Source organism: Lutjanus erythropterus, chromosome 8 (assembly GCF_056507025.1).
Source record: "Lutjanus erythropterus isolate fLutEry1 chromosome 8, fLutEry1.hap2, whole genome shotgun sequence".
Taxonomy (NCBI): Eukaryota; Metazoa; Chordata; class Actinopteri; order Lutjaniformes; family Lutjanidae; genus Lutjanus; species Lutjanus erythropterus.
In genome coordinates, this window is record NC_139324.1 from 28,247,855 (window position 1) to 28,271,614 (window position 23,760).

General features: G+C 38.1%; 1 protein-coding gene across 2 annotated transcripts in view; it reads right to left on the bottom strand.

Annotated features, from left to right (window-relative positions):
* Positions 1 to 23,130, bottom strand: part of ubr3 (ubiquitin protein ligase E3 component n-recognin 3) — a 59,521-nt gene extending 36,391 nt beyond the window's left edge. The window contains exons 1-23 of one of the 2 annotated variants that reach the window (XM_084725170.1): positions 22,424 to 23,130; positions 18,851 to 18,990; positions 18,389 to 18,541; positions 17,363 to 17,518; positions 16,671 to 16,708; positions 16,108 to 16,174; positions 15,898 to 16,028; positions 15,423 to 15,651; positions 13,954 to 14,133; positions 11,406 to 11,539; positions 11,164 to 11,250; positions 11,017 to 11,082; positions 10,852 to 10,941; positions 9,979 to 10,107; positions 9,806 to 9,858; positions 9,576 to 9,709; positions 7,104 to 7,189; positions 6,881 to 7,022; positions 4,937 to 5,033; positions 3,739 to 3,880; positions 2,675 to 2,779; positions 2,413 to 2,583; positions 177 to 209 (exon numbers count right to left, since the gene is read on the bottom strand). In XM_084725170.1, coding sequence (XP_084581296.1) covers positions 177 to 209; positions 2,413 to 2,583; positions 2,675 to 2,779; positions 3,739 to 3,880; positions 4,937 to 5,033; positions 6,881 to 7,022; positions 7,104 to 7,189; positions 9,576 to 9,709; positions 9,806 to 9,858; positions 9,979 to 10,107; positions 10,852 to 10,941; positions 11,017 to 11,082; positions 11,164 to 11,250; positions 11,406 to 11,539; positions 13,954 to 14,133; positions 15,423 to 15,651; positions 15,898 to 16,028; positions 16,108 to 16,174; positions 16,671 to 16,708; positions 17,363 to 17,518; positions 18,389 to 18,541; positions 18,851 to 18,990; positions 22,424 to 22,857 — 2,997 coding nt within the window. In that variant the 5' untranslated portion in view covers positions 22,858 to 23,130. The remainder of the gene's footprint in view (positions 1 to 176; positions 210 to 2,412; positions 2,584 to 2,674; positions 2,780 to 3,738; positions 3,881 to 4,936; positions 5,034 to 6,880; positions 7,023 to 7,103; positions 7,190 to 9,575; positions 9,710 to 9,805; positions 9,859 to 9,978; positions 10,108 to 10,851; positions 10,942 to 11,016; positions 11,083 to 11,163; positions 11,251 to 11,405; positions 11,540 to 13,953; positions 14,134 to 15,422; positions 15,652 to 15,897; positions 16,029 to 16,107; positions 16,175 to 16,670; positions 16,709 to 17,362; positions 17,519 to 18,388; positions 18,542 to 18,850; positions 18,991 to 22,423) is intronic. The other variant, XM_084725171.1, reaches the window with a different exon arrangement.
* Between the last annotated feature and the right edge of the window lie 630 nt (positions 23,131 to 23,760).

The window sequence follows — 23,760 nt, forward strand, 5'->3', positions numbered from 1 at the left end:
TGAAGCGCAGCATTATACACACGCCTTAACACACAAAGGCAGATGTCCTTTGAAAAGCACAAAAACAAACATGTGCGAAGAAATTCTTCCATAGTAAAGATAAAAAGTAGACAAACGCAGCTGCTGGTGGCATCAAAGCCATCAGCCTTTTTATAGAAATGGATGCAGATAGCTACCTCTCTCCAATTCCCTGAAAGACGCCTGGAGTTCTGTGGAGCAGGTACAGCAAAATGAACAAAAGCAATGATGATGTGAAAGGTGACATATAAAACGAAGAAAACAGCAGCGGTTTTTGTAGCTGTAATGTGTCTGAAATTATACTAATAATAAAACATACTGCAATTATTTTGACAGATATTGTGATTGAGACATGACTTACAATTAGTGTGAATGATCAGGTGTGTAGGCTATGGCATCTCTGCAGCACTACAGTACTTCATTATAATGCTGTTTTTTTTTTTACTTTATCAAAAATTGCAGCTTTTGGATATTGCCCTTGGCCATGTTGTGATGCTGATAATATCTGGAGTATGTGTGCAGCTCTACTAGCATTTTAAGTGTTGCATTTAACATGGAAAAGTCAGTGGAGCACCAAAGTCACTAGGATTTATTGTCTGGGGACCATGAACATCCGTACCAAATGTCACGGTAATTCATCCAGTAGTTGTTGAAATACAGATGTTGGACCAGAAATGTGTCAGTAACACATTTAAGTGAATGTCTTGATATGTAAGTGGGATGAGAACACTGATACCAACCTTAGGTCTGCACAATAAATATGAAGCTTCAGCCAGTACCCAGCTAGTTTAGCGCAAAGACTGGAAATAGGTGAAAACGGGTGACCTGGCTGTGTCCAAAGCTAAAAAAAAAAAAAAAATCTACCTTTCAGCACCTCTAAAGCTCACTAACTAACATAGTACATCTCATTTGTGTAAAATGTACAAAAATTGAGGTGAAAAAACATGTTTTCAATAATAAATTGTGGATCATTTCTTGGCCAAGAGCATTGATTTTCTGTAGTTTCTACTGGTTGCCTGGCAACCTTACCTCAACCTCTGATGACAAGACTGGCTATGCGCCATTTGGCTGTGCCAGTGTGTTACTTGTTACACAGTGGTAAGGGCAGGGAAACTTGGATGGAGTGGCAACAGCTGGGTATGACATTAAGTCCCTGTCAACTGATAATCAAGTAGCAGCAGCTTTCAGCCCTGATCACACTGAGAACAAGTGACACGTTCCACAATGTGATTTATTGAAGCTGTTGTTTCTTATTTTTAAAAAAGCAGTGCTGTGCATTTTATTTTTTTCTCATGTTGCTAGGCATCCACCAAATTAGGTTTCCTTACAGATGTGAATGAAAACAATTTACCCAAAATCTCAGGTACCTGCCCTCAGGCCGCTGTTTTCTCTTCAAATCCTAGACATTACAGTTTGTAAAACCATATAGCACCAGGTATCCAGCAACAGCCAACACTAATTTGTCCTCCATGAATGTGATTTCAAAGTGTCTGTAAATTTTGTCTTCACCAGACACAGAGGGCTTGTCTCTCAATTAATACTCCGATCAAACAATGGGAAAAATTGTGGAGAAAATCGGGAACTCTCCCGCTTTGAGTTGCTTTTTTTTCCCCAACATGAGGCGTTTAGGGTGCTCCTCATGTGCTCCTGTTCTGAGCATCCAAAACGTGAGGCGTCTAAGGGACACTAAAGGTGCGCAAAACTCTTCCTGCCTGTAGAAAACAACTGGAAAAAGCTGCATCTCACAGCTAAAGCTGCACTCGGGCTGATTGGAGCCTTTCACTGCCTTCATTCAAGTGTCTTTTCTGTTTAACCACCAAATACCCTGTGAAATATGTGTTTATGAAGCTTTATTGTTTACGATGCTGTGGGTGTTTTGCTTACTTGCTGCACTGAGGCGTCTACTCAAGTCAGCATGAGCGTCATGTGCCATCAAACTGACTGAAGGAGCGGAAACCATGCCTGACCAGTATTGTACTGGTCTACTGACCACTGAAGGACAAAGAGACACCAAAACAAAACTGACAGCAACACAGACCCAGCATGCTCTATGGCTCATCGAGTGTTTATGGCTAACCTTTAAGCAGACAATCGCCCACTAATGCAATCCAGCAGATACACAGCAACATTGGCACTGAAGTGTGTTTTTGGACACTTGCTGAACTCAAATCCAATAATCATTGGCCTTTTAGTCTGCATCTCCTGAGAAAAATATCTGCGCATTTAGATGTTTAGCTTTCTTCCCTGGCCACTGGTTCAATTCAGTGCTGTTTTGTACTGGCAGAAAGCATACAGTCGATAACAAACTGGGAGTTTCCAGTTGTTTTATTAGTGACATCACGCTGTAATAAATGTTATTGCTGGTACACTGCCTGTAGCAGAGTAATCTTTTACCTGGCCATAAGAAGATGCTTCAGTGCTGGTGCTGGGAGGGGCCTCTCTCTTCACTTCAGGAGCTGTCTCAGGAACCCGGACCCTCACAAAGTTGATGACATGGTGCAGATTAGAGAGGAGGTTGGTGCCAGGGAACCAACTGTCATGGCAGTGCTCCTCAATGCAAGGCTCCTGGAAGCACAAGATCCTGTAAGACCCCACTGGACACTATACATCTACAGTGATGAAGAGAGTGGCTGTAACTCAAACACACATATCTGACCTCGTCCTCCTTGTTGTCTTGAACCTGGTTGTCCAAGCCCAGCTCGATCAGGTACAGCACCATGCACAGGACATGTTCGGACATGTTCTGATGATCCATCCATATCTAGAACATATTATAAAGTTTACACTGAAGACTGAGTAAAACCTTTAGCTTTGTTCCTTCCAACTTTGCATTTAAGTAATGAATATTATCTCTCTCACAATATTGTAACATTTTAAAGGAGCAACAGGTAAAATATGGCCACCTTCCAAAGGTAACTAGAAACAAATATGGGGCAGCATATCACCAAATTAACCGCTAACTGCTGCTGCTCACTATACTTTTTACTGTGGCTAGCCTACTAGCTGCTGTTAGCTCAGTTAGCCGTGTAGATGATATCCTTACTTAGTCAAGTCTGGCCAGACCTGCAACTCAAGAGCGCTGGGAGAGAGTTTAACATTGCAGGCAAAGGAGCCAGGCTGTCAGAATATATCCTTTGTTGATATTTTGTGAGTTTATTTTGTTTATTTATCAGACTATAAAAAGCTAAGAGTGCTTGTCAAAGTAATTGCTCAATACATGTCCCAGCTGAAATTATGAGGGGATCAGACCATAGGCTCAAAGTGATATTATGAGACAAGACGGGCTGGGGCTAGCTAGCTACCATGCTAACTGCAGTAGGTATCTCTACAACACAATACATAGATGTTTGTGACATAATGTCATAATTGTTTTATTGACAATGTTGGTTCATTTTTTTTAATACTTTGAATTAAAATTCTGGCCACATCTTACACATTGCATCTTTAAAAAATTGCTCAGTTGTCTATGCTAACGTCTTTTTCTTTCAACATTAAACCTCATCCACACTGTTCATTTTGTGCTGCTCTTTCTGCACTTCGGCAGTCCTGTACTGTACCAATATCTTGTAACATGTCAGCACCAATTAATTGCTGAGTCATATTACATGTGCACCAATTAAATTTGGCAAACAGAGGCGCTTCTAATTTACCTCAAGGAGTAAATTGAGATGCAAGGGCAGCACTACATTATACCACATGAGTAGGCGATGAAAGGCTCACCTTGTAAAGGAGAGTGAATATGACAATGTGCAGCGTCTTGCAGTGCAACAGCTTGATTAGGCCTTTGTAACACGGATGCAGAGGAGTCCTCTCCTTGTACGGTGGCCATGGGTTGCCGGTGTGGATACCAGTCTGTTTTAAACTAGGTGAAAACAAAAAAAGAAAATGACAGAAAAACAATCAGTAACACACAGAACATTGTTACAAGCACATAAGCTAACATGTGCTAGCTTATATACAGCACAAGGTTGAATTTACACATAAAGCAAGATGATGAGAGAAATAACAGTTTGATGAAGTGACACTTTACATTGTTCAGAGTAATTCACTGCACTAAAGGTTTTAGTCTATGCAACAGAACAGCCGATGGGCAGCGCAGTCGCTCACTCTATTAGTGATGATGGGATCATTGTTATATAAAACCAGGGCCGGCCTGACAGGCAATCCATCATATTCAAACAGTGTGAATGAGCAACATGAGGCTGTATCAGACGCTGAAGGTGGCAATGGCAGCTTCAATATGCTTCAAGGAGAAACGCGCCTCAGTTTCATCTGGTTTCTAACGCCAAAACTGGCCAAGGGAAGCACGTGGTGTGTGAGAAAGAAGTACAATTAACTACATCAGTGATCAATCCGTACTTTCAATTACAGCTATACCAAAAAAAGCCGGGCTAAAATCCCATTATAAAAAGGTTATCTTCCCCAACTACTATTTCAAACACAGAGGGGCTCTTTCATTGTAATTAGCATCTTCACACGTTGCAGCAACCTTCAAGAAAATTAACCCCAGGGTATCTCCTTCACCTCACCTGACACGTTTGTCTTGGGAGACGTCTGTACCACAATCAAACAAGAAAGATTTCCTCAATTCTATTACAATTTAGACTGTTATATTGATTTTCCTCGACAGCTATCTAATTGGAACCAACACGAGCACCTGGTAGACCTGACCTTTCTTATCATGTCCCTTCATGTGTGAGAGATGTGACCCGCCGACACTGAACAGAGCATGATACAGGTTGTGTTTTTCATGAATACGCCCAACAAAAGAATAAAGTACTGTCAAGCAAATGGCAAGGACAATATGTGATATGCAATGATAGAAATAGTGTAATGAAAATCACTGTTATTATCAAATAACTAAATTGTGTAAAGAGAGCATTTACTTTGGGAAATTCAGGCAACAGTGTTAACTTACAATGCTGAGTATCTGTCCATTGCTGACTGGACGTCACGCCGATAGACTGTTCTGAGAACAACCATGATGGGGTCAAACTCCTTCTCCCACACCTCCGCTAGATGAGAAAAAAGGAGAGACATGTCTTGTAACCTCCAGTACAAAGTGACATTGATTCTCTTTCCCTACTGTTTCACCTTTTGTGTGTGAGTGGTGTAAGCCTGCCCCCAAGTGGTCAGCCGAGGACTGATGCCACAGATCCAACGCTCAAGACTTTCAGCCTATTCAGATCTCATAGTCGTCATTTTTAATCATTTCTTCTCACAAATTCAAATATAAAATATGTGGTCTGAAATACATGCAGTCCCTCTTTGGGGGCTGGGTAAGATATTTATTACATAAGCAAACAATTACATAAATTTATTTTTATTATGTGTCATATTGTATCAAATGTTGAACAATGTTGTATATATAAAAACAGTACTTTTCTTACTGGTGATCAATGTAAACTCTTGTACAGACACATCTTTAATTGTTCCATGGTACAAATAAAAATTTAAGTCGGATTCATTAATTATTTGTAGTGAACTCTAGGCCATGAAATAGCAAATAAAATACTACGAATCAGGCCTATTCAAGTAGCAGACCCTGGACTGGATATGACCCACGTGAATTTTTCTATGACCCACAAGAGGCTACCTGCAATTCAGGCTGGCATGTGTGTGATATGAGTAATACATTCCCTCCTTCTCTCTCCCTCCTCCTCCCTCTTTCTGGTTCCGGCAGATGAACCCCACCCTTAACAAAGAGCCTGGTTCCGCTCAAGGTTTCTGTTCGTCAAAAGGAAGCTATTCCTCGCCTCAGTTGCCTCAGTGTTTGCTCTTGGTGGGAACAACTGGGTTTATAAAGAGTACAGTCTAGGCCTGCTCTACTGGTAAAGAGCTCTGAGATAACTCTGATATGATTTTGCACTACACAAATAAAACTGAATTAAATTAAACTCTGGTACATACCCCTGAGCTACTTTGAGACATATGAGCCATAGACTGTATGATCTGAACCAATATAGCATTGGTAACATCTTTTTAAAGCACTTATGTGCTGAGCAACAAGATTACACCTGCGCTGTACCTGCCATTCACAAAGTCCAGCCTCAAGTTGAGCTCTGGTGGGCAAAAGAGAAACTCACATTAGCTAAGCTAACAGTTCACTGTGAAAATTGACAATTCCGGAGTAAATATAATGACAATTATCCGTTTACTTTGCGAACTCTAATAAGTATTAAATCAGTGTGTTTGTTGTACAACAAATGCATTGCTGTGATTAAAGAAGACAACATGAAGAGGCACTACAAGACAAACCATGGCTAGACTTCTGCCAGTTTTTCTGAGGGCTCAGAGTAATATACATTATATTGGAGGAGGTAATTGTAGGCATTAATTGACAAAGTATCTGTGGCCCAGTAACCCCCAGGGATTTTCTTCTTTGGCAAACTTGCTAATAAAGTTGAATAGCTCTGCTATTTATGTTGAGAAAATACATTTTTATTATGTTTTCAATTGAAGTAGAGATTACAGTGAATTGCTTAATATTACATGGCACAATGTATCATTTATTTGCAGTTTTTCCCCTCATTTTCTCCATATTTGGAACATTCCCTGCTCGTATATTCCTTGTTATTGTTGACACTACTGTTGACCAGCGGAGGGCAGCAAACAGGCCTATCTACCTTTTGATGGAAGTTCACACTAACCCCCAGATACAAACCCCACTGTGCAGATGCCATAACCAGAAGAAGAAATACAGCATCTTGTATCATCCGAGCCCTGTGGCCCTAAAACTTAATAAATAATATTAACACTCGACAGCCATCACATTGTTTTCACCAGCCACCTATGTGAAATCCCTGCACTTTTAAAAAAGGTTACCAGGTTACTTGTTTCAACTTCACCACAAACATCTTACCTTTAGGTGTGTACATGCCCTGCTGCATGGCGCCTCCAGGCTCAAACACCGGTGCTTTGAAGTCAGCCACAGCAGAGAGCATCTCCTCAAAACTACAACTCCCTGGTACAATGCCACTCTTCGGGTTGGGATTCTCAGGAATCTAAGAAAACACTGTTAAGGAAAGAGACTGTCATGTATGACTAAATACAGGTTGACATATTTATTAAGTACTGAAGGATACGAGGTCTAACAGTGCGCTGTGTGTACGGTCATTCATACACAACTGCGAGACCATCTCAGCCCGAAGGATCTCGTCATCCGTCATCCCTGTTAGTGAGAGCGAGAAGTAGATTTTTAAGACAAACTGACAAAGATTAAATCCCTACATGAAAAAACTATTTGCAGAATTCAGAGTGGAGGCTGTGAGGTTTATGCAAATATCATGTTAAGTGTCTTTTTGTCAGTTTAAAATGGCAATCTCAAAGATTTTAGTCCTGGTTGATTCTGCAACACCTGTAGTTACTGGTGGTAACAACAAATGTAGTTTAATACTACAGGTCACAGAATACTGGGGGCAGCAAAACAAAAACAAATTATTCTTATTTAAATAAAGAGGTCTGGCAATAACTGGTCTTTCCATTATTGTGTGAGCAACTATTATCTGATATTTTGTTGCTCAGTGCACGACTCTGCGGATGGCTGGGCACAGTGAGAGGAGTTGGTTACCTCGCTGAGAAGTTGGAAGTGTGCAGCCAGTTGCTTGCAGCTCTTCATCTAACAGCTCACTTGTTCAATTAACCACTGAAATATTTCAAACTGATCATCCGACAAAAATGCTGAAAATGACCGCTGTCTTGACTTGTAAATGCGATTTTGCTGAACAACAGCAGTCAGTGCTAAGCTCACTGACTAAAGTGATAAATGAAAAACTTGAAATAAATGGAAAAACTTGAAAATTAGAAGATTGTCACTTTAAGGAAGATTCTGCCTATGACTACCATTGCTTTTAAAAAAACGCTGTTTTCCTGTGTTTGGCAAGAGGATTATAAAAGACGGATGGATCAGTGTCATTACACAAGCAATTTAACTCACACTGCCATGAAATGGGCTACCTTGCATCACAGCTTTCCTTTGATTGTCAATCTTTTGCATAGTTTTTTTGTATAATATCCAAGGAGAGGACTGTCTGTGTGGATCTGTTGTGGCAGGGATTTTTGGATAGGATTCAGACAGCCTCTGTTTATCTCCAGCACGATCAAAATACTTTTAAATGCAAGATCAAATCCCTGTCGTCAACCAACAGCAGCGACAGGTGTGGGTGGTTTACCTCACTCATCCTTTCATCACTTTAGGCTGTATATAGCAAAGGATGATGCATCAGAAACAGTTGGATCAACCCTGACATTTTGACATGATAGAAGTTATTATTAAAGATGGCTCCAGTCTATTCAAGTGTCCCAGTGAGTCATGACAGTGGCCCAGCATGCACAGTACCTGAGACTGAGGCAGCTAAGGGGAACTGATCTATGACATGTCAAAATGTCTTCTGTGAAAAGGGCCTATGATAATGTGTGCTTAACAGGAAGATCAGCCTACTATCAAAAAGGAACAAAGGACAAAGAGCTTTTCAAACAAAATTACACAGAGTGAGGATATTTGGCTAAATTGTAAACTGTCTAAAAAACACAGCATGCAAACAACATGCCAGTTAAACAAAATACCAAGAATTTCATTCTGTAGTTTGGTCATCTCTAGGAATTATATTAATAAGCTACATTTGACTAAATTTGCTGCTGACAGAAACTGCCAGCAAATAATTCTTACCCTCCTTACTGCTTGTTTGTAGACAAAGCAAATAAAATCATTGCTCTTGCCATTTGAAATTTGCACTCTTTTAAATTGCAACATTGATTTAAACATAATAAATCATTCAGCCCTACCACTTAGGCTTTTGATCACTGTCTAATCCACACAGAGTCCCATCCAATACTTGTTTGGCTTGTTCGCCAATGTTTGGCATATATCATGGAATCTGAACCCTTTCCAGGGCCCAGTTCTGGTCAGTCATGTAGCAGTGATTCGACAGTGACCACCCGGTCTCTATCTGTGTAAGATGCCTGAACAAGGTTGTTCTTAAAAGATAGAATAGCACCAAATAATCATCAGTTGTAGAACTGCCATGCCACTTTATAAATAAAACTGTTGCATAGATTAAGGAAAACATAATTAAAATGTTTAACTAAACATTCACATGTGAAAATAGTGATCTCTAGTGCTGCTAATGGGGATTTGATTTTACATGATTAACTTAAGTTGCTGTTAATTATGAATCACTACACATGACGACTTAATTTTGCATAATATCAGACTGATGCACCTGCAATTAAGTGACAGGTGGCAAATAAGGTGATTATGAAGGCAAAGGACATCTAAAAAAATAATGGCATCATATGCGAAACACAGGAAAACTGCACTAGTGAAGGGAAACAGTGGTTTAAAGTGAACACTCCCCAACAAAGACTCAGAGACACAGATCAAGATATTTGCTCAACACTCTGTGGCTTCAAAATGACCACATAAGTGTATTACCACATCAGACAGCCCACACATTACGAGCTTTATGGAATTAAAATTCACCATAGGCTTATTTTATTATACACAAGCTGTTTCTTACTCCCTGCTGACTGTGTGCATCCTTTATTGTACCACTTACCCAAATGAATGCGAAGGCTTGTCAATATGACCAGGAAGGTCAGCGCTCCTTCCAGCATCGGTCTCTCCTGCTCAGAGTCTAACACAGCATTCTGATGCTGAGACGCCATCGTCAACAGGTCAACCACTTTGAACCTGTGTGAGAGAAAACAGCGTACATCATGATACAAATCTGTGCTTAATTAAAAATGTAGAAATATTTTATGAACACGTGTAGCAGTTAGAGCGTACCTCTCAAAAACGCTTGAGATGAAGTAGTCAGGGTCTAGTCTTGATGCACAAACCTGAAAGAGAAATTCAAAATAAATAGGAACAAAACATGAAGATTGTGATTATTGTTAGAACAACAACAGTATATAAGAGATACTGACAGTGAGCGCTTTCTGCGATACAGAAATACAAACCTGGAGCAGATAGATGTCTGGGTCAATCATGGAGTTGCAGAAGTGTGACTGCACGTAGGTCATGGCCTGCCCCTTGATCTGCAGACCATTCCTGACCCACATGTTGCTGTGGATCTCTGACAGACATGCCTGCAGCCATACATAGCAATGTTTTAGTTCACATGTGGCTACAGATCAGAGGGGTGTATTACGAAGTAAGATTAATGGGTTACAGAGGTATGTTGAGTCTAAAGACGGAGTTTTCAATGTAATATCAAGTTGGCTCTCTTTAAACCTGGATAGGTCACCATGGTAACTTATACTGAACTCATAACCTGGTCCAGAGATGCTGTGTTCAGTATTTTGGATTTAATCAGCCGTAAAAAGCAGCTCTCTTTAAGAAATTCTTTTCTTGACAGTACTATTTATGAGTGATATAGATTCTCAGCTGAGAGTAAATGTTATACATGCACAGTTGCTGAGCTGTACGTTACTAACGCCACCGAACAAAGCTGTGTAACATAATTACAGCTACACAAACTGTATGTTGCTTTAATATCTTTTATATTCTCTCCAGTATAACAACCTGTTCCTCTTGAATGAGATAGATGGCACACAATCGGTCCACTTTGTGTGGAAGAAGAGTAAAACAACAAACGTCAATCACCCCCTTTTATGCGAATACACTCAGAGCCTAAAGAAGAAAACCTGGTTTAACAAAGAAACCACCGTCATGATGCCTGTTATCGCTGACTGAGTTTTTTAGATTCTGTCGAGCCAGTTCATGCAAAGAAAGCCTCACTATGTTGAACCTGCTTCACAGTACAGTTCCCTAGAGGCGATGTATACATGAATACAAACCATAAATCTGTCTATGGGCCTCTAGTGTTGTACCTGGATTTGGAGTGGATGCACCATGATCTTCATTAGCATCTCTTGATCAGGCAGGAGGCTGTCCAGGTCCAGGCCTTGGCACTTCACAGCCTGAGAATGTTCAACCAAATTATTAGATTTCAGTGCTTTAAAGGGTTAATCTGGATTCACCCAAGTCACACTTACCTTACTGAGGAACATGGCATAGTAGCGGTGCAGTGGCAGATGAAAAGTCACTTGATTTGGAGCAGGCTGTAAGTGATAAAAGAGCCATGAGAAGCAGGGGAGGAGGGAGTTTGCTTATGACTATGAAAGTTTGGCTTTTAAATTTACCTCATCAATGAAGCCAATGGCATCAAACCAGATCTGCAGAGTCTCCAAGCAGTAGCGCACCACAGTTTTAGTATATTCCTGTGTCTCCTGTTTACAGAAAATTTAACATGTTAAAAATTCATATGGAGTTATACAGTAAGTGCAAGCAGCACAGGATGTTTGAGATGCATTTTCCATTAAATGCTCAAGATCACCAGGAAATGCACACAGGATGTGTGTGTGAGAGTGTAGGCGGGACTTACTTTGACTTTGCAGTGTGTTAAGAGACCCCACATTGGTTGTGCGCAGGCTTCAAGCTCTGCTGCAAACGCTGCATAGTACGTCTGAGACTCAAATTCCACATGTTCATTCAACTCCCGCTTATTCAGGTTCATACCTATCACAGCAGGAAGTAGTTTTACAGGTTAGACAGTCACCATATTTCAGGGATTCTTTATGCTCATGTTATAAATTAAAAAAAAAAAACATCACTAAGACTGGACCTTGTGTTTTGAAAAGTGTTTTTGAAAAGTTAAGTGTGCAGCTGAACAAACTTCTTGTTTTTGCCCATATTATAATGTGTGCTGCATGCACATTAGCATATCAGCAAGTGCATTTCTATTATGAATCAAATGTGTCTGGTGAAAGCCACATTAATCTAAATTAAACACGAGAATTTACTGCAAGAGCAGTGCAGCAAACATGCATACAATGTAATAGTGACACTTGTGCACATAACGTCAGCAAGCGGACACTCAAGCCCACTGTGCAGGGTTATTTTTAGAGTTGTGGTAGAGTACACACTGCAAATGAGCAGCACTCACCGCAATTTTAACTACAAAGAGTTGTACAGCCCACAGCTCACTTTTTCTACAAGGCGTTGTTATCAAAAGAGGACAGATGTGGTCTGCCTCTGTCTGACTAAGCATTCTGTTGGTACATAAAGTGTAACTGAAAGTCTGCACATGCTGCCATCATTTAAATTAAGTGCTTTGCTTGACCTCATGGAGTTTGCAACACAAATGACAGAAGTATTAAACTGTAGAGCAGCATCATCAAAAAGTTTAAAAAAGCACACACATCCAAAAGTGACAGTACTGTCCACACATTAGATAACGCTCCCATCAACATTACTTTACTATACCACCACGTGACGTTTCAGACAAAAAACCCCTCTTCAGACATGAGACACATCTTCAGTGGTTGTTATATATGTACATATGATATATTTAGTCTTCATTGTGCATTTTCACTATGAATCATATGTGCTTCTAATTTTACTATTATGCTGAGTAGTTTTTTCTCCTCTCAATATCCCACAATAGTGTGACTTTTTTACCCGATGATTTTGTGATGGTACATTCAGGTGGTTCAGAATTGGCTGTGTCACAATTTCAGTACTAAATCAAATGTTGATCAAAATGAGCTTTCAGTTTCAATGATCAAAATCAAAAGCAGGATCAGTGATTCTCCCAGTATTTTTCTCTCTCTGCTCCTGCCTATTTGTTACAAGGAAAAAAACAACAACACTTCAACGACAATACAGCATTAACAGGGACTTTTTATTCTTCTTCTCTGACAGCGAACTCAAGACAGGACTTTTCAGTAACTATTATTATATGCTTACACAGCCATGTTACAGCTCAAGTAACTTAATTACACCTTACAGCAGAGGTTCTCAGTTATTCTCAATCAAGTTCCCCCTGACTTTTTAGGATTTAAACATTTAAATATTCATTCAATTGTGAAGTGTTTTGTTAAAGAAAAGAAAATACATACATTTTTAAATATCATGATATTCAAATGAATTAATCTGAAAACTTTTCACAGACCCCCTGGCAGAGAGCTACAGACCCCTGAGAGTCCTAGGACCCACTTTGAGAACCACTGTCTTACAGCATGAAACACTTTTCAATGCTTCAAGCTCAGAATTTGAAAATGTTTCATGCTGGGATTTTTTCTTTACAAATCAAGACATGATAGTCCAACAATGGCATAGCTGTCAGTGCTGAAAGAAATTTTAAAACTGAATTAAATCGTGACTTTAAAATCAAAAAGTCTAATCAAACCTTGGATTTGGAGAATTGTGACAACCCTTTTCACAATAAATTACACACATGGATTACACTCACAGGACCCATTATATTTAAGGAACCATTTACTGTATTCACAATTTTATGCATTTCTTTTTTTTCGGTTTACCGTTTTGAAATCACATGACCTGTCAGGTGACCCCTTGGATAGGTGCTTGTTAAGTGTGTCTGTGATTTAATCTCATGTCTAAAGATAGGCTTGTGCCTGAAAGTCACATGGTGGTATAGTTATAAATGTTTATGAGAGCTTTATCTAGTGTGCGAATTCTACTTTTCCTTTTTTAGCAGCATTATCAAAACACTTGACCGACATTATCGAACAGTCGCAAGTACAAAAAAAGTAAGTTGTGTATTAGTCGAGGCCAAAGAAATAAATAACAACATGGTAAGTAATATGCACACCCAGAGGATGCTACAACATCAATAATCAACACCTGTTTCATGACCATTTGTCTCTGCTGTAAAACTTCTAATTTGAATATGAATGTAGATATGAAGCAGGGTATCTGTCCTCTAGTAGTTACTTAGTTCTGCATTCAAAGCTGCCATTTACAAGTCAGGTTGAAATTACTTTGAGCAGGCACACTGGACCCTAAACTCTGCCTCCATCAGTGTTGGCAGTGAGGCATAGTGAAGCACTTTGTTCTGTTTAGGTTAAACAAACAAAAAGAAGCTATGTGCAGTCGATTAACCACTTGCACATCAAACTAAAACTTACCTTGGAAAAACGACACAAAGCTCATCCACAGCATCAACAATGAATGGTCCTCCAGGAACTTTTTCGCTACACTTTGGTGTGAGAGGATATTAATAAAGTCACTAACTAATGGCCAGTAGGTGTTGTTCTTCAACAGAGCCTCACTGCAGTTCACCACAACATGGCGACTGTTCTCTTCATCTAAAGGAAAAAAAAACAAGAGACACAGAAACACACAGACATGAAGTTACAGGGATTTTGGCTCATTTTGTGTTTAGTTAATGCTACTACAAAGATCGTTCATATTGTGTTGATTCTGAAGGCCTCAGTGGACAAAAGCTGTTTTGTTTCCTCCACCATAAGCACAAAATATAACGCCAAAACATAAAATTAGCTCAACAAAAATTTCTTTCTTCTTCCTCCTTTTAGCTGGCAAACATACTACTTACTGTAACTTCGTCTGGGAAAATCTAAACACTGGCTCATTTCATCTGATTTCACAGCAAATCGGAACAAGGAAATGACCAATCTGCTCTCTGATGGTCTTGTTTGCTTTTGTAGGTCACATAAAAGCATCAGTGTTAAATTAAGACCATTTCAAAACCAGTGGAAAAAAATTCCTTGCAGCAGCTTTATTTAAAAACAACGCCTGAAGATAAACAGACAAATATGTAGAGGAGGACAATGCACTCACAAGTTACACAACTCAATACATGCCTGCCAATTCAGCCAGTATTAAAAAGGGGACTGCACTCAAAAATTAAAAAATTCAAGCTTATTTCACTCAGAGCCTGCACGATGAGAAGGGCCAGAGGGATGAAACATCTGTGCATGTTTTTTTTCTGCACTGAGAATGATTAAAAATACAAAGCAAAATTAACAGCTGCATTTTGCTCTTTTGAAAGCAGTCCAGTTTGTCCTTCTTAAAATGTCTCACAGGCTTCAAGTATTCTTTTTTTGCTACCAAACATGAAAAAGTATGTTTTTTATGAACACTGAGCTAATGATGAACCAATAATATAAAAATAATGACCTCCTGTATGATGTCACTCTATGACACTTTATCTTCTGAGCAGGCAAAAATTCTTTGACATTTTGAGGTATGACACTAAAGCTGAATCGTTATACCTGAATTTCAGTTTGGAAAACCAATAACTTCACCATGCCTACTGCTAAAGAAATTAATGATCGATTATATAAAATAACAGTTAAATGCAGACTGTAGACTGATGAGTTAATTTTTTTTGGTTTGAGAAAAAAGCCTTCTGCTCTTTCGTCCTTACATAATTAACTCACATGAGAAGAAACTGCATTTTTTTTTTAATATTGCAGTAAATACCATAATGTGTATTTTTTTAATTGTGGTATTATCATACCTTTGTTTTTCAGTATCATTAGATACCATCAGTATAATATAGATCAATCGGAAATATAAGAAACCGCAGTTAATACTGATTGATGATTGTGGTGAGGTGTGTTCAATCACTTACCCTGAAGTTCACTTTTAATAAGGCAACTCTCCATCATGTAGAGGAGGACTGTGACCATGATGTCCAGCAGCTGACACTCCTCTGTCACATGTCGAGCCAGCTCCTCGTTGCTGAACAGCTGCACACTAATATGTACAATGCGGTTGGACATGGTGTCCGACTCGTGGCTTTTCATCAGCGTTTTCATGATGAATGCATAATGCTGAACAAATGTTTTTGTAAAAGTGATCTGCCAGACAGGAAGAGAGAAAGGGACCATAACACAATTAAGGTTTATGGTTACGATGTTGTGGCTTTTAAGGAGGAATCCATTTGCTTTCAAAAGCCGAATACATATGACAAGCATCATTTCAGTTGTGACAAGCAAAAAAAACAAAAAACAATCCTATTGCAATAAAAGACCAGACACGCATATAAAAGTGAAAGTAGGCTGTTGCACTTTTGCAGATAAATGTTTACATGGAAGAGAAAATACCTTGTAATCTTGATCTGGCAACATGTTTAGTAAGAAGGTGACCATCTTCTGAGGAAACTCGTATTTTATCGTCCAAAACAGCAGCTCTTCCAGAAAGCATTTATGCTTCAGAGATTCAATAATACACGGGTCTGAGGGCAGAAAAGGCACAGAATAAGATGGGTGGTTCAAGTAACATACTGGAGTGCATTGCTTTCTTTTTACATTTACCTTTGGTACTGCTGCTTAGCTTAACCCTCTTCCTCTGTCCAACAGACTGCCCTGCATCTTGGTCCTCCTGAAAGGGGGAAAAATTCTTAATAATTTAATTATGCAGGTGTCAATAAAAAAAAAATCGATATGCATCGAAATGGAAGCTTTTTAGAGAACTTATAATGCAGAAAATGATGCTTGTTGTGATTTAAATTTAGAAAGATGGGGAATATTTATGAAGACAAGAGGATCTCCCTGGGCGGTGTAAATGCTGAGAAGCTGCTACTTGTTTTACAACCTGCCCTTAATTGACTGACAGTATTCAAATATTCAGCAACTGACTGATACTGAATACTTTCTAGGTATTTATTTTATTTATTCTTTATGTTCTGTGTTCCAGCTGGTTGGCATATGTATATCTTCAATTATGTAACATGTGAAATAAAATATAGAATATTCTTTAATTAAGTTATTTGTTTAAGAAAATGGTCTTCTGAGTACCTGCATAGTCATATTGTTGCAATATTAGTACAAATCCATCGGCCATCATTAGTTATCTTACATGTGATGCTGGCACATACCTCTTTATTCAACTCATCTGGGCTCCCTGGTGCAGTCCCTACGAAAACCAAGAGAAACATTGAGTCAGAAGTAGCCATTAGCAGCATCTTCAGCCACTGGACAAACTCATGCAGATACCAGAGTTATCACAGCCTGCAAAACTGACAATCTGTTCAAACAACAGTATTAAACACGGGTGAAAAGAAGATGTGACACACTTAATATTTCCTTCAAAATTACATAAACAAAGACAAATTCCTCTAGAAATAAGAGCTGATATTGGCAGTTGAAGTATAGTATGTGGAAAAAGTGTGGAAAGAAAAGCGGTTAGTTCACAGGACTGTGGTGTGATGGGATCAGGGTACGTCTGAGGTTGTCCAAGTTAAAGACTTTTTGAGACCTTTTTAATACCACTTATAATGAAATTCAATGCCAACTTCACGGCCATATTGGCAAGAGTATGAATTATATAAAGGAAAAACAGCTTGGATTTTAAGAACTTGAAAACAATTATTTACCAAGTGAGTGAATTAAGAAAAACATTTATTAAAATACTCACATTCATATTGCGTGGAATATCTGGGATACTTGGGATTCTGCTGCCATTTAAAATTTTGATTTGTTTGATTGATTTTTTATTTATTTAGTATTTTGCACAACAGTTAAATAATAAAGATAACATGCTTCATATAATGTGTAAAGATTATCTTACCCAATAAGACCATTGCTCCTGCACCTCCTTCAGCACCAACAGTGACATCAGCAGTAGCACCTTGGGCTTTCTCTTCCACAGACACCAGACCTGAATTCTTCAAAGCTGACAAATACTTGTCATAGTTCTTCTTAGCATACAAGTTCTCCTCTTGGCCTGCAAGCAAAATAGCAATGCAACAATTACTTTAATGTCAAAATATGACAGTGAAGAGATCTTCATCATAAGAAAACGAGCAGTGTTTTAAGTAAAGAAGACCTTGACAGAATGCATGTCTTACATGTAAACAGACCAAAAGGTTTTCATCTTTCCATTTACTTATATTCTAACTGAAAGTTATACATGATAAGAATATGCATTTCTTTTTGAATTTCAATATTTTAAAATGTTCATAGTGCTTAAAGCAACTACAAGGAGTTTTAACTGGACCTTTTAATACTGATGCCTCTATATGACACACATAAGCAAACATCAACAGGAGGATCTGGTATTTCTATATATTCTTAATACCTGCCAGTGGGTCGGATTCTCCATGAAATTAAATGAAATGATCTGCGGCACATACACTGGACGAGTCAATGTTTACATTTTCCCAGGCAACATTACATAAGCCAGTTAAAATGAGGCAGACAGAAATTTTTCTTAAGACAATATATTTTGTGGTGATGGTGGTGGAAATGGTACCGCTTTTGTCCACAAGGGCACCCAAAATCAACCCAATGTGAAAGTTCCTCGCTGTAGCTTTAAATAAAATCAAGCACAATGTGTGCAAACAGAACTGTTATGATGCAAGACACATTTCAGACTTGTTCTGATAATAACAGTATCAGTCATCATCGTCTCTTGAGAAGAATTGTATTTGCAACAGACGACAATAATGAAACCCACAGTAATATTACTTCAGTACTTAAAAAAAAATATTAATTACCTAAAACCAAGAAAGAAGTCACTATAGTTCTGAGGTATAGCAACCATTAAACATTATAAAATTATGTTTGTCACACAATCTCTAGAGTAGATATTTACCCATGCTCAACTCCTTGAATGTTTGCTGATTGGTCAAGATCTTTGTCAGTACAGTCCTCATTGCTCCTCCCATCTTTGTGAGCTCCTCCAAGAAGGAGATCTGAGGCTCCAGTTGCTGCAGGACTTTCTGTAGATCTCTCTCAGTCGAGGTGTCTGGTAAAGCAAGATAAGAGATATAGGCCATCAGACGTAAACTTGGATGTAAACAGTTGTATAACGCTGGTATTGGGCTTGCACGGCAGATCCTGTTTTGCATGTGATGTGCAACAGGAGATCTAAATAATATACAAAATGCCAAAATCAAAGTAAATGAGAGAGTGGAATACTTCTGATACAAGATTTCTGAAGTACACACATAAGATATTTTACAGAGATACAGCTCTCATTTAAGATGGTCAGTGTACAAAGTACATTATCTCACATCTTTGTAAAGAGAAGACTGTTGTCATGAGTAATTTTCACCTGGCTCGATGTATCCATCTCTCAGATACTGTATGATACACAGGATGAAGCGAGGAAGAACCATCTCAGACATCAAAAGAAGGTCTCGAGGTATTGAGGGGACGTTCTCTCCTGTTCTCAACCGATGCCGTCTGCAAAACCTGTCAGAAAGAAACACAGTTGATGTTGCAGATCTCTCACAAAGATCCAATTAGCCATTTTTCTCTCTCTCTCTCGCTTTCATTAATCCATTTTTGTTTGAATTCTTAGGCAGCTTTAATCACTTTAACAGGTTACACTGGAAACTGAGCACAATTCAAGTAGAGGCTCCATAATGGTCCTATCCAGAAGGTATTTCTGATTTCTGTATGCTTATATAGACATGTTGAAAATTGGGTGGAGTTGATGCTCGGGTACAAAAAATCTCTGCTCATACACATAGTGAACCATAAGGGATGTAGGAAAATACTGATACACTGAGTACAGAGTAAGTCACACGCCTGTCTCAAGTCTCAGGCTTCAAGTTTCAATCAAGTCCCAAGTGACTGTACAGAGAATCAAGCAAGTCAAATAAAAGCCCAGGTCAAGCAAGTTACAAGTCAAGTCATTCAATTCTGATGGTCCACCCCAGTTTCAACACTTAAGTCAGTTATAAGATAGCGGTCATGAAAAGTCAAGTGTTATTTTCAACATTAACAACAGTAGGGATGCAACAATTAATTGATTAATAAATTAAAATGCTCTGATTTCAGCTTCTTAATTTTTTGTGTCTTTTCTCCTCTCCAACAGTTAACTGAATATCTTTGGATTGTGAGTAAAACAAGACATTTGAGGACGTCATCTTAACCTTTGGGAAACACCGATCGACACTTTTCACCATTTTAAAACAAACAATCATTAATTCATTAATTGAGAAAATAATCGACCATGAAAATAATCATTGGTTGCAGCCCTAAACAAAAAGACAAAAGACAAGAATCCAAAATATAACTGTTGGGCTATGATCAATGCCTCATGCTTTGGCCTCTGCTGGTCTGCACAGAAAACACAAACATTTTTTTGAAGAAGTCAAGTCCTTTTGAGTCACCGGTCTCAATAGTCTGAGTCAAGTCTCAAGTCATGAATACCAAGTTGAAGTCATATCAAGTCTTTTATCAGTGTTAATCAAGCAAGTCTCAAGTCTTTATATATTGTGATATATACAAATATTCATGGCAGTGGTTTACTTTGTGTTGGTGTAAAACCGCAGCATTGTTGTCTATCTTCACTACTCTGAATGCATAAAATCTGATTTTACAAATGGTGTGTTCTTTGTACTATGACAGTTTTGCTAAAGTTAGATTTTAAAAATCAGCAATATATAACCTTGTTTACAATATCACAATATATTGAATCTTAATCCCTGTACTGTGATACAAACTGTATCACTACATACTTGACAATACACAGTACTGCTATCCATAGCAACACACAGTCTACAACATCTCCTGGTCATATACCCAGAGACCGTATTTGAATGAGACAAGTCGGTCAGCAGCAAAGTCCACTACAAAAACCAAAACTGAAATGTCAAGCAGGTCACAGCTGTAATGTGACCAGTTAATGACGCTGCTTGACACTGGCCACATCTGAAATTACAATTAGGGATGTACGATAAATAGAGGCAGACAAATTATCAGCCTATGATGTGAAATTTATATCATTAATTATTATTGTGATAATTAAATTATAGATGATTATTGATTATAGTAACACCTGATGTAACAGATTATATAATTTATCTCATTTTTGGAAAACTGTCATAGCATAAAGAACACAACATATGCATAAAATTTGAGATGAAAAAGTGTACTTTTTATGCAATTAACACAGTGACAATAGATAACAGTGCGATTTAGCAGTAAGGGGTTTAATCTCAACATGATCAACTGCCACAAATCTTTGCATAGATCATGATATCACAATACAGTGTTTTTGAGAATTGACACACAGTATCACAAAACATAACAACACAATAGTGTTAGATCTGGTTAAGACAGAGCTTTGGAATATTAAAATCATCCTGCTCACTGCATCTTAGCCTTTTTTCCACCAAGTTGTTAATAAATTACAGGTTATATCAATTTCTTTTTAAAAAACAAAAATGTTAAATAATCTGCTATAAAAGGCCGGTAATTATCAAATATTGATATCACCTGAAAAATAATCCATATTGTTCATCCCTAATTACAATATTTTGTTACTAAAGTTAACAATATAAAAACTTTGAAAATAATTTATGTATAGGTTTTTTGTTTTTTTACTTTTTATTTGGTCATACAATATTTTACCTACATTATAATTAAAATTACGCTTTTTGACAGGAAAAGTATCAAGAGTAGAGATCCGATGGGCAATCAGGTGCAGTAAAGAAGCAATAAAATTAGTTAACATACAGTTCATCCAAGAGGCCTCTTCAGTTCTAAATGAACTGAAGAGGCCTCTTGGATGGGAGGCGAAACGTCTCCAAGAAACCCACCAGGTCCAGTTGCCTACGACAACCCTTCTACAAATGCCATGACCTGGATGACTGAGAAGCCTCAGATATCAATTAACAAAGATTTAAAGCCATGATTCAACTGTAATTCAGCAGTAAAAAGAGGACTCATTTATATCATGATAACTGGACTCCCAGACCAGACATGTGTTGGTAATGTATAGAAAATATACAGAAATGACTGATGGCATCAAACTTTACAATTCCTCCCTTAGTGTCTGACACTCTGACCTGGACTTATTTCACCTGTCAGAGGCTTCTTACTTATTAGTTATTGATATGTTCAACTCATCAGAAGCTGATTATTAATTATATTTTTTTTATATCTTCATATGTGCAATACTTACCAAACAATATGGTTATATGTGTAACAATTCAGCTAATTAATACTCTGTGCATTAATAATAATTTAGTAGTGCAATACATTGTTACAATGGCATCATTACTACATTTACTTATTTAAACTGTACATTTAAACCAACCTATGCTCTTATTATGAATATTTGCATCCTAACACACTTACTTCTCATCTTCAGCATGTTGTTTTACACCTTTATGTGTACCACTATTGTATATTGTTGTTTACACATTTTTACACCAATTAATTCTGTTTTTTTCTATATTGCTGTATATAGCAGTATACCACAAATCATATTTCTTTACATTTTTTTTAAACACTTACGGTTTCTATTTCCATTCTTATATTTTCTATATGCTTTTATACATTTCTGTTCTTAAATGGGAACAACTAACGCAATGAAACTATTTCTGATTCTGATTCTGTTAGCAAAGCGGGCTAAGCCTCTGAGCAGAGCTGCTTAGTCCAGGGTTTCCTGTTAATATATGACAGTAGCATCGTAATATTCAAAACTGTTGTTGACTGGCAGTAATTTATAAGCATATCTCAGACAAAATTATCTGGAAGCTGACACCGACTACGCACATCAAGATATTTTATTAGCCAAGTTAGCTCACTTCCCACCAAGACCTGTCAAAACAGTATTGGCTAACCCGTTGGGTAGCATAGCCAACTTAGCTAGCAGCTAGCTTGGACTTACCCACTCTCTCGCATGACATTACTGTCTCCACAGTCACAGGCCCCACCAGCCTGGCTCCTGAACATGTTGAAATCATGGCCCGTGTGGTCTCCGTGATTGAAACACTCAGCGCACAGTGACATGCACGGGGAGATGCCACAGGTCCGGCATCGATAAGCCACGAAATTAGCCGTCCAAACCAAGCCGCACAGAGTCGCGTTGTCATAGGACCGGACCGTTTTGCAGAACTCCTCGAAACCTTCGCCTCCTGCAATTAGACATTTACACCAGTCAAGAGCTTCTGTGTCCGCCGCTGGTTTTTCTGGATTTAGCACAGCGTCGAGCAGCTCCTGAAGTTGTCGGACTCCGGAGCTATTGTCAGTCCGATTTAAGTCTGCCTTCAAGTGGGCGGCAGTGGCTTTCTTGTCCCGGCGCAGCAGCGACGCCGCCATCATGCACTCTGGCTTGTTGTCCACAAATTTATTTTTGTTGTCTTGTTTCCATGTTCTCGCGCTTTCTCGCGAGACGGACCGTCACGTCGTTGTTGGCTGGCGAATTTCCAAATGTAATTTACGCCCAGTCAGACACAGTTCACAAAGTTATATAAATCATATAGAGCATCTTTGGCTCAATGAGCAGTGAGTGAATATAAATCTAATCTAAATATTTAATCTCATTAAACCTCGTATGAGTATTTAATCTAGCAGAGTCTAATGCGTCTTGCTTGTTCGGTTCATACAGTCATAACTGCTGTTTTGTTTTGTTGTTTCCAGGTAACTGATAGGTAGCTTCGTTTAGGACCGTCCCATAAGACTGGTAAAGATAAAACATTATCTATCTTGCATCCATGAAACACAGTGCTGCACAAAGAGATACATGACATGAATGTGTACTAGGATTGATCAGTTCAGTTTTTGCTTTTATTAACTATTTCCCCCTTTTTACACTTTTATAAGACACTTAATTTCATATTCATACATACATTTGATTCAATTTATTATTACTATAAATAGATATATTGTTATATATGACATATTAATTTGACCAATTTTACATCAAATTCTATTATTATTATTATTATTATTATTATTATTATTATTATTATTACTAATAATGATGATGATGATGATGATGATGATGATGGCAGTATAAGTATTATCATTATTATGGCAGTAGTAATATTAATATTAATATTAATATCAATAATAATGTATTTATTCTGTCAGCCATGTTAGAAATTTAATGAACTAATTCATATTCTAAGATACCTGTTTGCAACTTTGTATACCAGAGTTATTATAGTTTTGTATCTTTCATTTGTTTTTTATTTTTTATTTCATTTTTAAATTGTTTTAAAT